We start from the raw sequence: 16,963 nt of genomic DNA on the forward strand, positions 1-16,963 counted from the left end.
TTTAGGACCTAAGAAAGCAACGTGGGAGTCCAAAATTGTCAGCAGAGTTGTAACAACAAAGCGTCTTCAAAAATAAAATCAGAACACCAAGTGCCTAAATGTAAAATAATCCGGTTTTTACCTGGAAGAGTCCACGTTTGACACCAGAAGCCTCCAAAAATCTCACTGTTTGACATCTAAACCAAGTCCTGTTAATACCAGGGGCTGAGCCGGCATTATCGGCCCTTCGCAGAGGGAACAAAACGTGGCCGAGTCACTTAAAGAAACTCGGCCTGTAACGCAACCGGGAACTCAACCCAGGCTCACCAGGGAACCAAGCAGAGGCTGCCGTCAGCTCCAAAACTCCCCAGCACTGAGTTTTTGCCTCCTAAAAATATTATTTTTTTTAATAAAAAAGGCTTTTTTTGACTTGGCACAGGAAATAAACCCCCCCCTCAGTCATTTCCACAGCCCTCGTTTCCACCAGCTGGAGGAGGGGCGTTTATAACTCCAAAGACAAGGTTCACTCCAGTTTATTATCAGCTTGACAAGTTCCCCCTCCGGACCCCAGCAACAGGCAAACGCTTTTGTTTTTAAGCCTCTCCGAGCACCACAGCGGTTAATTGCTGCCTCCGTAGCCGGCAGCAGGCGAGGGGAGGCCATATTAACTGTGATCCACTGGATCCAGCCAGGGAGAACCACCTCTGGGAACCCGGCCGTGGTTCGGCTAAAACGTGTGAAACAAAAGGATTAAATTGGAGGGATTATTTTTTCCCTGACGCGGTGTGTTAAAAAGGGTGTTGGGCAGACAAGGAGCAGCTCTCACCCTTCCAAGAAACGTGTTTCCTAACCCCAATTTTACTTTCAGTATAAACCTGCGCTGTTCCTCCCTGCTTCGCTCCCACCGGGGGTCTGTCAGGAACCAGCCCCGCAGGGAGCTCGGGCTGCTGCCGCCGAGCAACGGCTCAAACACTGTTTTAACGCGGGTTTTGCTGGAAAAATGTTACACACACGCACCCCCCCCCCCCCAGCATTACAGGTGACGCCGGAGCTGAGGCGCCGCTTGCGAGCACAGCTACGACATGAAAACCCGCGGACGCCGAGGCCGAGGAGGACCAAGCTGGGCCTCCCCCCGCCCCACCGCGCACTCAGACCCCGGGAGGAGGCCGCGGCACCCCCGGACAAGGCCCCAGCGCCGCTCCGGGCCTCCCCCGGCTCCACACAAGGCGTTCCCTGCACGGAGAGGACTCCCCGCGACCCCGGAGCCCTGACACGGGCAGCGGCTGGTGGCGGGCGCGGCGCCGCCGCCCACCTCAGGGCCGGCGGGGAGACCCGTGCTCGGCTCCCGGGGAAAGGGAGGCCCGGTCGGGCCGCCCCGCGCTCACGGCTCCGCGGCGCCGCAAAGAAGCCCCCCTCCCGCCGGTCCCCGGCCGCTCACCGGCCTCTCCGCACCGCGCAACCCCGCCTCGGCGGCGGGCAGCGAGGCCCGGAGCCGGCCTCCACACACACAAAATGGCGGCGGGCGCCGCTCCCCCACCGCCCGCTCGGCCGCCATAGCCGGCGCCTCGGCCCTGGAGCGCTTCAGCCAATCAGATGCCGCCGTACCGCTGCTTGACGGCTCGGCGGAGCCAATAGAAACAAGACTCGTAGAGGAAGAGGAGGGGCGCGCCGCTGCCGCGGGGCCTTATGGGGGTTGTAGTCCTCTGTCGCGGCGGGACGGCGGGAACGGGGCGGCCGCGGACTCGCTGTCCCGTGATGCCGAGCGGCGCGTTGCCGTGGCGACGGGCGAGGCGGGGCCTCCCGGGGCTGAGGGGTACCGGGCCCGGTGCCGGGCCCCCGGGTCTGCCGCCGCGGGGAGGGGGGACCCGGCGCCGAGGCCTCCCTCAGGCCCTGATGCCACCGCGGGCCTTGCAGGGCGGCAGGGCCCGGGCGCTGCGGGCCCTCCCCGGGCTCCCCCGAGCCCCCTCGGCGGGGGCAGCGCCTCGGTTGGGGCGGTCAGGGCCCGTCGAGCTCCGAGCGGGAGGGGTTTTGGCCGGGGTAGAGACACTGAAATCCAGCCCCGGGTGCTGCGCGGCCCGGCTGAGCCTGATGGTGGCACCGGGTGCCGAGGCCTCGCTCAAGCGGCCTGCGCGGGGGGGAGCCCGGCTCCAGGAAGGTGCCTGGCTCGAAGGGGGGTTGCCCGGCTCACAGCCCGGCTCCAAGGGGGGGTGCCCTGCTCTCAGGGGGGACCCCAGCTCCAAGGGGGGGTGCTCGGTTCACAGGGGGGACCCCAGCTCCAAGGGGGGGTGCCCGGCTCACAGGGGGGGCCCCAGGTCCAAGGGGGGGGTGCCTGGCTCATGGGGGGGGACCCCAGCTCCAAGGGGGCGTGTGCGGCTCATGGGGGGTGCCCAGCTCTAGGCCCAGCCTTCTGCTTCAACCGTCTGGTGCTTAACTCTTTAATGCCTCTCGCCTCCTTCAGAACCGTTCCCGGATGGCAATTAGCAGACAGGGATCACAATTAGCAGACACGTGTCCCCGTGGGGAACGCGGCCCCTTTGGCTGGCGCGGTGAGACCTGAGTGTACTCGGGAAATGGCTGTTCTCACCCCGAATTGCCTCTGCCCAGTTCCACCTCCTCCTCCTCCTCCCAGGGCTCCATCTTGGATCTCAAGGAGAGGAGTGACCCAAAGAGCAAAGTTGATGAGGAGCTTTTCCAAGTGTCTCCCTCGGATTTTTCCCAAAGTCTCTGTTCTTGCCTCTGGCTCTGGTAACGCTCCTCACAGTCGACCTCGGTGGCTGAGCCGTGGGTGTTACGGGCGGGGTTTTCAGTCTGCAGGTAAGTAAGAGAATAATGTGTATTTTGAGGACACATAAAAGGCAAAAATAAGCAATACATTTTGCATAAAGGCTCTTCATACGAAGGCAGACATCTTGGACTTTCCTTTCTTGGAGGGAAACGTGGGGCAGGCTGGGCCCAGGCCGTGTCCCTGCGTGATTTGGGGAAGAACAACACAGGGGATTGGCCCGTGCAGCCGCTTGAAGCTTTTTGAATCAAGTTCTGCTGTTACGAAAAGACAAAGAGGGTTGTTTTTTTTTTCTGGGCTGGTGAACCCTAAAATCACAAACTCCCCCCATGATGTTTATGATTTTAGTGAGTAGGGGTTAATTGTACCGAATGTTTTCTGGCTGGACGGGTCGGTCGGTGTTGGAAATGGCCTGGCTGTACCTGAACAGAAAAGGGGATGAGGAGGTGTAAAATGAGCCAAATTTGGGGATTTGGGCAGGGAGGAGTGGGGACAGCTCCACCTCTCCCCCTCTGACTGTCCCAGTACGACCCTGCTGTCGATTTGGGGGACAGTGGGGGGGTAGAAGCCCGCTTTGCAGAGACCCAGGGGGGCTGTGAGGGACGCTACTGATGTTGCTGCCCCATCCTGGGGTGGGAGCTCCCTGGTGTCACCCCTGGCATGACACCAGCTGCCCCCAGCCCCTCTGGGTCTCTCTCCGACGGGCACTGTGCCAGGGAGGCAGCACCAGGCTGTGCTGGGAGGTGCAGGCAGGGCCGGCAGCCAGCGAGAGGCCCGGGCTTGCCCCGGTACGTGGCCATGGTGATGGTGGCAATGGCTGACACGGTGCCAGGGAGCAGGAGGGGCCCTGGCACAGCCCCTCGCCTCCTCTGCCAGGTTTTGTCCCTGTCCCCTCTCTGGCTCAGAGATGTTGGGATCCTCCCAGGGGGGACAGGAGGGAGGCAGAGCCGTGCTCCAGACACGGTCGTTGCTCCTTGCACCCCCTCGGCACACCCTGAGCTCATGGTGGGGTGCCCTCCAGATGCCCGTCCACCCCTACAAGCTGGAGAACCCCCCTTTTTTGGGGGTTTTCTGCAAGATTTCGGTAGCTATGACGTAGCAACTTGAGGACACGACAGTCCCCAACTAGCGCTGATGGGGTTTGACTCCCCATGTGTCCCATTTCCCAGGTTTTCGTGCCTTCGGAGGGTCAGAGCCCCACAACAGCCCCCTCGGTTCTGGGTGTCCGTGCCGCGGGACCCCCCCGCCTGCTCCTGCCCTTCCCTCGCCTGCCGGTGCCCGAAGCTGAGCGCAAGGCGGGGACACGGAGGGGTTTGCAGGAGCAGGGGAACAGTCTGGTGCCCTGATAACCCCCCCCTTGTAGGGTGCTGAACTTATCTCTCAGCCCGTAGCCGCCCCGGCACAGCCGAGCCGCAACACACACGCATGTGCCGAGTCACCCAGCGCCCAGCTCCGGCCCCTCGGTCACTCTGTACGTGACATTTCTACCATCAGGAGCGATGGCGAAGCTCTCTGAGCTCACCAGGTGCCATTGTTTTTTGGCCCACGGGGTTGCTGTAAGGATCCGGAGGGAGTCCCGCTCCCCCGGGTGCTCCGTGCGCCGTGAAAGCGCCGTCGGTGCCATCCTGAGCTGCTTCCCTTTCCCCGGGGGCTGGAGGAACAGGCTGGGCTCACGGTCCCGGCAGTGCCGGGGGCTCGAGGCTGCGCAGAGGAGCTGGAGGATTTGGCAGCCGACCCCATGCAGGGACAAGCTGAGCCTCGAGCAGCTGGTGCCAAAGGTTTTATAGGCCCAGATTATTTTTTTTTTCCATTTATTTGGGTCTTTTCCAGCCTGGGGTGTCCGGCTGAGCATGCCCAGCAGGGTCTGGGTGCATCCATCACCCCGTCTGCCACCCACGGGTCCTCCCACCCTTCACGGTACCCAAAAACCTGCATGCTGTGACCCTTTCTGCACCTCTCAGGAATATTTTTGAGGACATTTTGGAGCAAAGGGGGCCCCAACGCTGGTGACCCAGACCCCCAAGCCCAGACCCAGCGCCCAGATGGGCCCCCCTGCCCCAGCACCAGCACCCATGGGGTGGCACCGCAGCCGGGGAGCCAGTGGCGTGTGGCCGGGACGTGTGGCCCTGCCTGGGGACAGGCTGCCTGTCCTGCCTCCCTGCTGCTGGTGGGAGCCCTTGGGTGGCCTCACGGCCCCCGGGGCTGTGCCCAGGGCACCCCAAAGCCCAGCCCGTCACCCCGCTGGCGCCTCGGGCCGTTTGCTTTGCTCTGTTTCGCTCTTCAGGCCGAAGCTGATGTGAAACATCCCCCGGCACCGGCACGGCTTTCCCCCCCGCCCCCCGCAGCGTGGGCACCCAGTGCTCCCAGCTCCCCACACCCAGCTCCCAGCTCCCAGTGCTCCCAGCGCTCCCAGTACGAAGCTGCTCCCACCCACCCCGAGCGCTGCGGGGCGCCAGAGCCGGCCCCGTGTGACACCGCCCGGCCCCGCCCACCGCCGGCCCCGGCCCCGCCCACCGCCGGCCCCTGCCCCGCCCATCGCCGGCCCCGGCCCCTCCCACCGCCGGCCCCGGCCCCGCCCACCGCCGCGCACGCTGGTCTGGCCCCGCCCACTGCGTTGCGCACCGCCCTGGCCCCGCCCCCACCCGACGCTCCCCTCAGCCCCGCCCCCAGGCGCGCGCAGCCGGCCCCGCCCACAAGCAGCGCCCCCCCGCCTGGCCCCGCCCCCCGGGCCACCTCGCCGGGGCCCACGCGTGTCCCCGTGTCCCCCGGGGGCCCCATGTCCACCAAGTCCCACGTGTGCCCATGTCCCCTGCGTGTCCCCACATGTCCTCACGTGTCCCCATGTCCCTTCCGTGTCCCCATGTCCCCATATCCTCTGCGTGTCCCCATGTCCTCTGGGTGTCCCCACGTGTCCCCACATGTTCCCACACCTCCCTGTGCATCCCCACGTCCCCTGAGTGCTCCCCACATCCCCTGTGTGCCCCCACATGTCCCATGTCCCCTGCATGTCCCCATGTCCTCCGGGTGTCCCCACGTGTCCCCACGTGTTCCCATGTCTGCTGCGTGTCCCCACATGTCCCCATGTGTCCCCACACCTCCCTGTGCATCCCCACGTCCCCTGAGTACTCCCCACATCCCCTGTCCTCCCCCATGTGTCCTCATGTCCGTTGCGTGTCCCCATGTCCTCTGCGTGTCCCCATGACTCCCTGTGCATCCCCATATCCCTCAGTGTCCCCCAGCTGTCCAGATGGTGCCCGGGGCGGTGGCCTGTCACTGTGCGGGGTCACCCAGGTGCCCCATGGCATCCCCAGGGCCCCCGGGCTGGTGTCACTGGGATGTCCCATGGATGTGACTCTCCATCCCGGCTGGTCCCGGGGGGTGGGATGGGGCTGGGAAGCAGCTCCCGAGGGATTCGCCCTTTGGCCGGGCGCTGGATCGCATCCCTGTGGGGACAGCGGGTGCTGTCACCCCTCCGCAGGTCCCCATGGACCCAAATCATTTTTCCCTCTCTTGGCTTTTTTCTGCTCATTTTTTTTACTGCTGGGCACCGGGACGAGCGTCAGGCCAGCACCGACATCAGGGGGCCGCTGGGATCCCCCGCACCCCTGGGCCGTATCCTGCCTCCCCCTGTGCTGGAGCAGCCCAGCACCACCCGCACGGCCTCACCGGGGCCCGGAGCCACGCGGGGTCAGGGGCATCGTCACCCAGCTGCCTGTCCCCAGTCAGGCCATCGCCGTGTCCTACTCCTGTCCCCGATGAGCCCGGGCACAGCAGTCGATATCCCAGCGGGGCTGAGCCGAGCCGGGAGCATCCGCCGCATCCCTCACCCACGGGGTGATGGAGGGGACACCCCCCCTGGCCACAGCACCCGCATCCCGCAGCTCAGCCCCGCCGCGGGCAAGGTCACAGTGACGGGCGAGCAGCGAGGCCGTGGTGGCCCTGTCACCGCCTCGGCGCTGGGGACGCTTGTCCCCGACACCCGGCCGGCGGCCATGGACTTTGTGCCGAGCGTGGGAGCGGCGGCGGTGACGGTGACACGTCTGACGGTGCTGGCAGAGCCCCAAGTCGCCCGCGAGGCCCCGCTTCAGACCAGCAGGTAACACCGGGGTGACGTCCCCTCTGCTCGGGGGGATGCTGTGACACGGGGGTCCACGGGGTGGGGACGGGTCCCCCTGTGGTGCTGCATCATCCCCAGGTCTGGAGGCAGCTCTGGGAGGAAATCACAGGGTTATCCCCATTTTAAAGCTGGGGAAACTGAGGCACGGGAGTGCGCCGGGTGCCGGAGCAGCCGCAGGTCCCACTTTTAGGGGAAAAAGGCTGGAAAACCCCATTTTTCCTCCAAACCGCTGGGCTCGGGGGAATTTTCCAACACCCCCTTCCCCTTCATCCTGATTTCTCTGAACCCAGAGCAGAGCTCGCCCCGGGGAAGCCCAGGATGGTTTTTTGGGGTATTGGCTGCAGGTGGAGCTGGGGAGCAGGTGTGGGTGCTCAGCCCCTCTGCGGGAACCCACCCATGGGTGGGGAAGGAGGAGGAGGAGGTGTGCCCCGGGGCTGGGCTATGGGGGATTTAGCTCCCGAGAGGCTCCAGGGTCTGGATCAGTGCTGGGAGGGCCGAGTTCTCAGCTGTGTGATGAGGTGTGTCAGGTCTCTGCAAATCCCCCCCTATTGCAGACCTGGGACCCTACATGGTGCTAAATGGGGTGTCAGGGCTTGGATTTGGGATCAAGGTGCTGGATGAGGTTTGGGGAGGGCTCAGCGCTGGTGCTGGTGGTTGTTTATTCCCCCCAAGTCCGGAAATGTTCCACTGGGAAGGAAAGGGAGGGGAGAGCCGGGGCTGTTCCCAGCACGGGAGCAGGAGGGATGCCCCCGGCTGTGCTCTGGGCCACCCTCATCCGTGCGGTCCCAGCGGTCCTCGACCCCCAGCATCGTCCCTTCCTCCCCCCCTCCCAGCTCCGTGGTGGCTCCGCAGTGACCGAGAAGGATCAAGGACCTGCTGGTGGCCTGGGACAGGTGACAGGTCAGCGCTGTGGCTTTTGGGTTGGGGTTTGGGTGCTGCTACCCAGCACCCTTGGGTGTCATCACCCCGTTCTCCCAACCCTCGTGTGGATGGAGCGGGGAGGGGACGTGGGGGAGGAGGAAAGAGGTCCTTTGCCCTAGAACGGCAGCTTTTCCTGGGGATTTCCTGGCTCATGAGAAAACCGGTGGCTCTGAGCCTGAGGCGCTGCTGGAAAGAGGTTGTCCCCATCTGAGAAGGGACCTTGCTTTAAAATTGGGTGCTGGCCCCTTGCTGGGTCTCTTTGGGTCCATCAAGACGTCAGCTCTTGGGTAGGATGGGGAGCAGAGGTGGAGAGATGCTGATGGTCTCTTGTGGCAGGGAGAAGGTGCGGGGCTCTGGGGAGCAGCCGAGTGGACACACGGGTGTCACCTGCCTCAGCACCCCCAGCCCGGCTGTGGGAGCCTCGGGGCCGCATCCAGCACCCATCCTGACTGCGCTGGCACCCAGCGAGGAGCTGGTGGCACCACCATGTCCCAGGCAGAAGGTACGGCCGAGCCTTTGGTCTGTCCTGGGGGAGGCGCAGGCTTTGCATGGGGACCTCAGTGCTGGTGTGACCCCCCTCCTCAAATCAGCACCAATCTCCATCCCATCCTGTTTAATGGCCCCATTTCACTTGGGTTTTTGATCCTAAAAACACCTTTTGCCCCAAATCCTGATTTACAGGGTGCTGGGCTGCTCCAGGAGCTCCTGTAGCAGCAGCCTCTGTCCCCATGTGCCCCCCAGGTCCCATCTGCACCATGTGGGGAGGGCAGTTGGACCTGGATGGAGCTGGGGGGGGTGCACAGAAATAAGCCCTGGAGGGGAAATGCAGGCAGGTGGTCCCCAAAGCGTGAAGGATCCATGCATGGACCACCCCACTCCATCCCTCCCAGGAGGTGAGGAGACCTTTGAATACTGCGATGTGGTCATCAACAGCCAGGAGAAGGTTTTGGATGTGTACACGCAGCTGGAGAAGCTGGGAGAGTAAGTGGGTGGTCCCGTGTCCCCACCGCTTGGGGATGGTCCATGGCTATCCATGAGCAGCCATGGGTGGGATGCAGGGTGGTGGTGATGGCTCCTTCATCCTCGCTCTGTCCCAGGGGAAAATTCGGGACGGTGTATCGGCTGCAGGAAAGAGCCACCGGGAAAATCCGGGCTGGGAAATATTTCCGGACGCGGACGGCTAAAGAGAAACAGGCGGCTCAGGCCGAGGTGGAGCTCATGAACCTGCTGCATCACCCGCGCCTCGTGCAGTGCCTCGCCGCCTTCCAGGGCCCCGCCGAGCTGGTGATGGTGATGGAGTAGTGAGTGAGGGGACAGAGTCAAGTTTGGGGGGGGTGGGGACAGTGCTGGAGCCTGAAAGGAGGAGTGTTGAAGGTGGGGAGGTGTTCCTGCACCATGGGGTGCTGGGAGGGGGCGTAGGATGGATGGGGAACCTGCAGACCCTGGAGATACGGGTGGTGAGATCCTCCCAGAGCGCTGAGTCTGGCTTCCCTGGTGGGGCTTCTCCTCTGGGCTGGAAGGCCCTAATGGGGACCCCAGCACCTTGTCCTCCCCCAGCGTGGCACGTGGGGAGGGGTCCCTGCACCATGGGGTGCTGGCATGGGGTGTAGGATGGAGGGGGAACCTGCAGACCCTGGAGATATGAGTGGTGAGATCCTCCCAGAGCACTGAGTCTGGGTTCCCTCATGGGGCTTTTCCTCCTGGGGCTGGTAGACCCCAGTGAGGTCCCCAGCACCTTGTCCTCCCCCAGCGTGGCAGGTGGGGAGCTCTTTGAGCGCATTGTGGACGATGACTTTGAGCACACGGAGCCCAGCAGCGCCCAGTACTTGCAGCAGATCCTGGAGGGGCTGCGGTTCATGCATGGCCAGGCCGTCGTCCACCTCGACCTCAAACCCGAGAACATCGTCTGCGTCAGCCCCGGCAGCCACTGGCTCAAGATCATCGACTTCGGCTTGGCGCGGAAGCTGGGTGAGCGAGGTCCTGGGGACCAGGGCAGGGACTGTCACTGTCACAGGGACACGATCCCGCTGGGCATGTCAGCAAGGAGCTTGGCATCCTCCAGCCCATGCCTTTGGGACTGGCAGCCCTGTGACACCAGATCAAGGCCCTTCCTGGTGACTGTAAGATGCTCTGGGGAAACCTGCATGTCCCCAGCCCTGCCCCCAAGGTGGGGACCCCCAAGACCCACACCCCTGTAGGTGCCTGGCACCCAGAGGTGCTCCAGGAGGTCACCAAGACCTGCGATGGGTTCTGGAGGGGGGCAGCTCCACCTGGATGCAGGGGCTCATCTGCCCAGCATGTGTTGGGGTGCCCCAGGGAGATCCCAACTGGACACCTGCCCCATGATCTCCATCTTCTCCACAGCTCCAGACACCCCTGTGAAGGTGTTGCATGGCACCCCTGAGTTTATGGCTCCAGAAGTGGTCGCCTTTGAGCCCGTGGGCTTCTCCACAGATATGTGGAGTGTTGGTGTCATCTGCTACATCCTGTGAGTGACCTCCTGGGAACAGCAGGTCAGGCTGGAGGGGGCCGAGCTGTTGCTGATGTCCTTGCGTCACCTCTCCAGGCTGAGCGGGGAGTCCCCCTTCCAGGGGGACAACGACATGGAAACGCTGAGCAACATCACAGCTGCCCAGTGGGACTTCGAGGAGGAGACCTTCTCGGACATCTCCCAGCAAGCCAAAGACTTCATCAGCCAACTGCTGCAGAAAGACCCCCGGTAGGACTTGGGGGTGGCTGTGGGGTGCTGAGGTGGGCTGGGTTTTGGGGTGCCAAGGGGATGGGCAAGGGAAAGCACTGAATGCGGTTGGTGGAGGAGATGCTCCATGGGGCCATGCCAGCAGTGGAGGGTCTGATGGTGGAGAAGCCCTGCCATGACCGCCCTGTCTGCCCCCAGCCGCCGGCTCTCCAGCGCGGGGGCCCTGCTGCACCCCTGGCTGCAGCAGCCCCAGCCCCGCAGCACCAAGGCGCTGTCAAAGGAGAGGATCAAGCAGTTCCTGACTCGTCGGAAGTGGCAGGTACCTGGGAGGATGATGAGGACGTGGGGATGGGGATGGCTCTGGTGGGGCTCAGTGCTCCTTCTCTTCTCTCCAGAAAACAGGCAAAGCTCTGCTGGCCCTCAACAGGTTGACCCTGCTGTCCCAGAGCCCGGAGAGGAAAGCGTCAGAGGCTCAGGATGAGGAAGGTGATGGCCCCTGAAGCATCATCCCCAACACACCCCAGTAACCCACTTCTCTCTGCTTTGTCACCCCAACTCCTGCTTGTGGGCAGCTTCGCCCACCTTTGCTCCAACCTGCCCTGGTGCCACCAAACACCCGGGCATGTCCCCACTGTGGTATTTCTGCTCCAGGCCACCTTCAGTGCCCCAAAGTCCTCTACATCCTCATCCCCAAGGAGCCATCTCTGATGCAGCCTCAGAACAGGCACATCCTGCTCTGCAGGGCTGGGATCTGTGTGTGATCCAGAGCTGATCCCCATGGGACCTGGCCCATGGGTGCCACACATGTTCCTCCAGCAGAGAAGGGAGGTTGAACTCAGCCAGCTCATCACCGTTCCCTCTGTCCATCTGCCTGCAGACCTGGGCTGCAGCCTGGAGGAGGTCCAAGCCTCCAGGTCTCTGCCCCGACGAGGTCCCAGCTTCTCGGATCTGCTGGTGGACCAAGAGGAGGAGGAAGGTGGGAATGCTGTGGCCACAGGGGAGGCAGAGAGCAGCGTCAGCATGGCCATGCCACCCCAGCCCTGGAGCACCTAGAGCAGCTGGTGAGAGAGGAGCAAGGAGTGATGGGGATGAAACCTCCTCCAGCAGCTCCCACGATGACCCAGCCAGACTGGGGTAGACCCAGGCCCAAGGGCTCCTCTCCCGTGGGTGAGCTCTGGGGTCCCATGGTGTCCTTGTGCTGGTGTGTGACAGCCATGCCTGCTGTCCCCAGCAAGGAACTAGTGCTCCTGTCTGCATGGCTGCCCGGGCTTGACCTGTCACCAATAAAGCACCGAGGATCTCTGCACTCCCTGTGCTGTTCGTTTTTCCCCCAAAAATCACTGCTGCCCAAGCTGTGCCCACCTCTTGGGAGCTGGCACCAGTCTCTCCCTTAACTTGGGCCACCAGTCTTGTCTTGTCCAGGAGAGTTGCTGGCCATGGGGTTGGGGACTGAGTGGGGACACCTCTAGCAGCAGCCCTTGGTGTCCCTTGTTCGGAAGAGTCTTCCCTCCTGATCAAGGGGGATTGGATCATGGCCTGAGCCCACACGCAGGAGGAGCCAGGGTGAGACCTGAGCACTCTGATCTCTCAATTTTTGGGCCAACTCTGGTACCAGCAGGGTTGGATGTAGCTTTGAACTTCTGTCTGACCTCCAACCTCCTCCTGAGAAGGCACCTTGGGCAGAAATTGGGGTTTGGGAGCCCCTCTCCTTCAACAAGAGATGCACAGCCCTGCCTCTGGAGAAGATCAACCCCAGGCACCAGTATGTGCTGGGGGATGCCCAGCTGGGATGCAGCTTGGCCTGGGGGTCCTGGTGGACACCAGGTTGACCATGACCCAACAATGTGCCCTTGCTGCTAAGAAGGTGAAAGGTGGCCTGGGCTTCATGTGACAATGTGTTGCCAGCAGGTAGAGGCAGGTGATTCTTCCCTTTACTTGGCACTGGTGAGGCCACAGCTGGAGGACTGTGCCATGCTCTGAGCTCCCCAGTACAAGAGAGACATGGACATACTGGAAAGAGTTCAGTGAAGGATGGTGGAGGGACTGGAACACCTCACCTCTGAGGGAGCTGGGACCTGGAGAAGAGAAGGCTTTGGGGTCATCTCATCGGTGTATATAAATACCTCAAGGGAGAGTGCAGAGAGGATGGAGCCAGGCAATTCTCAGTGGTGCCCAGCGGCAGGACCAGAGGCCATGGGCACCAACTGAAACACAGGAGGTTCCATCTGAATGTCAGGAAACACCTTTTTTTTTTTTTTTTTTTTTTTTTTTTTTTTTAACTGGTGATGGAGCAGGCACAGGTTGCACAGGGGGGTTGTGTGATCTCCATCCATGATGATCTTAAACTGTCTAGGCATGGTCCTGGACCACCTGCCCTAGGTGGCCCTGCTGCAGCAGGGGGATGGACCAGGTGACCTCCAGAGGTTCCTTCCAACCTCAACCATCCTGTGATTCTGTGAAAACCCACCTCCTGTTCACGCTGGGCTGGGGGCTGCTCTCCCCCAGCACATGCTGATGCTGGAGGACTTGTGAAGGTGCCCTGGTGGGAGTGGTCCAACCCTGTGCCTGCTGCCAAGGTGCAGCTGTGCCAAATAACGCAGGGCTGAGGCACAGCTTCAACTCTTCTTCCTCCTCCTCTTCCTCCTCACCTGCTGGGCAAGGCCACCAGGGGGTAGTAGGAAAGTGTTATTTTTATTAAGCAGAACCAAATCCACCCATTCTCACAACCACGGCAGGGACACACGTCTGAGAGCTCTGGCCGTGATCCCCCATGGGACACAGATGAAAGGGACACCAGCCACCAGAGCTGCTGCTGGACCAGCGATGACAAACCCACTTCTGGATAGTTTGCTGACCCCTCCAGGAAGCTGATGGCCACCATGGCAGGAGGTTTCCGTATCAGGATCTGGCATCCTGCTCCCTCCGGAGAAGGGAGACCAGCCAGAGTGCCTGTGGTCCCTTGGTTGGGGGACTTCACGGCTCTTATCTGCTCCTCTCTTGGGCTAACAGGGGGGGATGCTGTCACCTTCCTGTCCTGTTACTGTGGCACGGGCTCTCCAGCTGACAAGGCGTTATCAGCACCCAGAATTTTTGTGGCGAAAGCCTGTTCCTGTTAATAAAGTCCATGGCTGATGGCTGCTTCTGGGTACAGCTGACCACGGGAAGCAGGAGACCGCCATGGTGTGGCAGAGTAGTAACATGCTCTACTCAGGACTTGGTCATCTCTTCCCCTTGTTGGGAGCAGTAGATGCAATTTAAGAAGGAATTTAATTTGGAAGCTGGTGCACAGACCTCCAGCTGGAGAATGGGGAGCCCTTTTGGGGATCCCCTAACGATGGTGAGGCCACCTTGATGTTTTCATTGCTTGGCATGCTGTAGGTCATTCCTCACAGGGTCCAACCATGGGTCTTCAATGGCTGGGTTGAAGAGAGCTCACCTGCTTCCTGTTCCTCTCATGTTTTCAGCAGGAGAAGTAGATTCACTGCTCTGAGTTGGAGGAGAAACTCCTTAGTAACAAATAAAAAGAAAAATATTCCATTTTCTATCCATGGTATTTGTTTTCCCTTCCCAGAGCAACAGAGAGAAGCTGAGGAACCCCTTTCTCCTCCACTGCTCTTCTCTTACACATCATATCCCATTTTTTACCCATTATCTATTCCATGTTTTCCTCGTTACACAGGCTCCGGACTCACACACATCCCTTGGGAACCGAGCTGAATGCCTTCAAGCTGCAGATGATAAGCAAACACCAAGTTATGTATAATCAATCCCTGGATGAGCTATTTACCATGTGATGTTACCAAAATATTTCTAGTTAGGAGCTCTGTTTATCTTCATTTGTTTTCCAAACTCCTCACAGCCCTGAAGATCCATGTCCCAGGACACCAGACATGTCCTTTCTCTCTATAATCCTGTATTTTATGCTTGATTTACCTACAGAAGAAGCTGATTTACTGACAGAAGGCACATGTTTCTTCTTCTTCCATGGCTTAACATATTAAAATGTGCTCTTGAGAAAGTAATGGACTACATGAAGAGCAGAGTTATACCTGGAACTCATGACAACCACCAAGAAATTCAGCTGCACTACAAATAGAAATCCAACCTCAGCATCTCAGAGGCAAAGGAATTAAGATCTTGATCCTTCCATCAAGGAAGACTCTTGGGTTGACCTTCGCTTCAGCCACACAACTTCAAAGCAGGTCCTCAAATCATCAGAAAATCTCCATCACGGCAGAAAGGAAGAGCGATGCCCTTGGGGAACCTTGAGAAACGGTTCCCTCCCTGTCTCAGACACCTCTAGGTCCAACTCCTCGGAGGTACATGAGGTGGGGTCAACTATCCAAATACCATCAGGCTTCTGGATCTTAATCCTTCAGTGCCAAATTATCATGATAATCTTGGGTTTATTCTGGGCTGCACAGTTTAGGTCTGGGAATGCTTATTTGGATGAGGAAATATCGCCTGGGTAGCTCTAACATCAAGAAAGAGTATTTTTTTTTTGTGGACCTGCAAATTCAGGGGAAAAAAAGTCAGAAGAGTACGATGTCCTGTTTGAGTGTCTTTCAGCAAATTGAAATTAATTAAGAAAACAAACCTAAGTCTGAAGTTAACCTTAATGTAAAAAAAAATAAAATAATTAGCCCTGGACACTTATTGAAGATGATTATTTGAACATGTCCTTTCTAGAACATTTTTTAAAGGACTATTACAGCAGGGAGCGAAGAGCCACCACGTAATTTGAATTGTCAGATAAAAGCCTTCACGTAACGCAAGTCAAGCACCAGAAAAGTGGTGAAAGGAGAGAAGAGAAGACATGAGAGTACGAGGACTTGGCAGCAACAGATGCAAACGCGGTTAAATGTAGAGAGAAGCTGTAAGTGATGAAGGAACATCAGTTATACCTGAGTTGTGATGCACTTGTCTCTCAGCAAAGATCCCCAAGTGAAGTGGGGTGTCCAAAGGGCATGGCTAGGTCCCAGCCAGGTTCTGGGTGGTCAGGAGGCTCTTTGTGGTCACAGGAACTCAACAACCATCACCTCAAGGTGCAGCGCCCAGGATGGGTTGTTCAGGGCTGGCCCAAGAGAAGAGCGAATAAGAGCCATGAAGTCCCCCAGCCAATGGACCACAGACACTCTGGTTGGGCTACTGTCTCCAGAGGCATCTCAGGCTCTGGGGTTGAGATGAGGGGTGACCTCGTCCTCCTGGTATCGCTGGTGCAACGCCTACCACGTCCAACCTGCACCAAGGACCTCCAGCAGCCCAAAGACCAGGACTGGGCTAACCCTCTTTGCAGCTTGGTGTCATGCCCACAGGGATCAGCACAGCCCCAAATCCCTCGTGAAACACCTCCCCGGGCAAAGGAGGCCTCAAGCCGTGTCCTTCCCAGCACACAGCCCCCATTTCACACCCTGCTTTCACGGCCTTCATCCCACCACCGCAGCCCTCCCCATGGCCAGGAGATGGTACTGTTGGCCTTGTCCCTGTTTCTCTTGGGGCCTGAGAGCCACAACTATCCCTCATGTCAACTCCATCCTGCCCAGCCCTGCCTGCTGCTCTGATCACACTTGCCCTTGACATGGGGCAGCTCACCCCAAGTCAGGAGGGACTTGGTGGGACCTTTGAGAGCAAAGCCTGGCCCTGCCTGGCCCAGCAGGCAGCCTGGGACCTGTCCTAGCACCCGTCTCCCACTGGGCTTGGTCCGTGCCAGGTCTCTGATAGCACCCAGGTTTCACCCCAGCGTGTGGGCAGGATGTTCATGGGAGGATCCAGACCCTGGGGTCCCACAGACCCCCTGCCCCATAGCAGAACCCGTCACCAGCCTGGGAAAGCTCTGGGTGAAAGCCCTGGTCCTCACACATGGTCCTGGTGACATCTGTCCTCCTGGGCACATCTCTGGGACTGCATTGGGGTGGCCGATCCCATCCCTGCAGAGGGTCGTGATGCCTTCCCTTAAAAACCAGGATCAGGGAATTAAATGCAGAATATTTAATGAGATGCCGGAATATTTAATGAAACGAAGAGATTTCAACTGCAAAAATCGAGCTTTGGAAAATCAGAACACGCTCAAATGTGGGTGACCCCAATTTCGGTGCCGCTGAGCCGCCCGCGGCTCCTCTCCGACCTCCCAAACCCCCAGAGGTGACGGGGAGGACGCAGCACCGCGCCAAGGGCAGCTGGGGAGCCGGTGGCAGCTGCCTGCTCGTGTCACACATCCCCCGGCCGGGGTTTGGGGTTTGCAGAGGGTGGGAGAGGTTGGTAGAACAGGTCCGGCGCGTTCCCCTGGTCCCTGCGGTGCTGAGCAGCAGGTCTTGCCGAACAGGAGATGCCACGAGAGCCGGACGGCTGTGGTGACACCGGCGTCTGGCCCCGGCGTACGTGCGGGGTTCTGGACCACGGTGGATCCTGGGGGTCCCAGGATCCCATCTGGGTCCGTCCTCCACCCATCCCTCAGCAGATGTCTCCT

The 16,963-nt window shown here is 60.3% G+C and overlaps 1 protein-coding gene across 2 annotated transcripts; it reads left to right on the forward strand.

The window, feature by feature from the left end:
• The first annotated feature begins 7,622 nt into the window (after positions 1-7,622).
• LOC137673826 (myosin light chain kinase, smooth muscle-like) lies at positions 7,623-11,788 on the forward strand. 2 transcript variants are annotated; one of them, XM_068418850.1, is made up of 10 exons: positions 7,623-7,778; positions 8,136-8,301; positions 8,690-8,780; positions 8,897-9,100; positions 9,550-9,767; positions 10,164-10,287; positions 10,366-10,518; positions 10,696-10,816; positions 10,893-10,983; positions 11,375-11,788. In XM_068418850.1, exons 2-10 carry the CDS (start codon positions 8,286-8,288, stop codon positions 11,548-11,550), a joined length of 1,194 nt encoding a protein of 397 aa, XP_068274951.1. In that variant the 5' UTR covers positions 7,623-7,778; positions 8,136-8,285; the 3' UTR covers positions 11,551-11,788. The 2 variants fall into 2 exon arrangements, with proteins under 2 accessions (XP_068274951.1, XP_068274952.1); XM_068418851.1 differs by lacking the exon at positions 11,375-11,788 and adding an exon at positions 11,149-11,334.
• The last annotated feature ends 5,175 nt before the right edge of the window (positions 11,789-16,963 follow it).

Source organism: Nyctibius grandis, chromosome 26, assembly GCF_013368605.1.
Source record: "Nyctibius grandis isolate bNycGra1 chromosome 26, bNycGra1.pri, whole genome shotgun sequence".
In the NCBI taxonomy this organism is placed as follows: domain Eukaryota; kingdom Metazoa; phylum Chordata; class Aves; order Nyctibiiformes; family Nyctibiidae; genus Nyctibius; species Nyctibius grandis.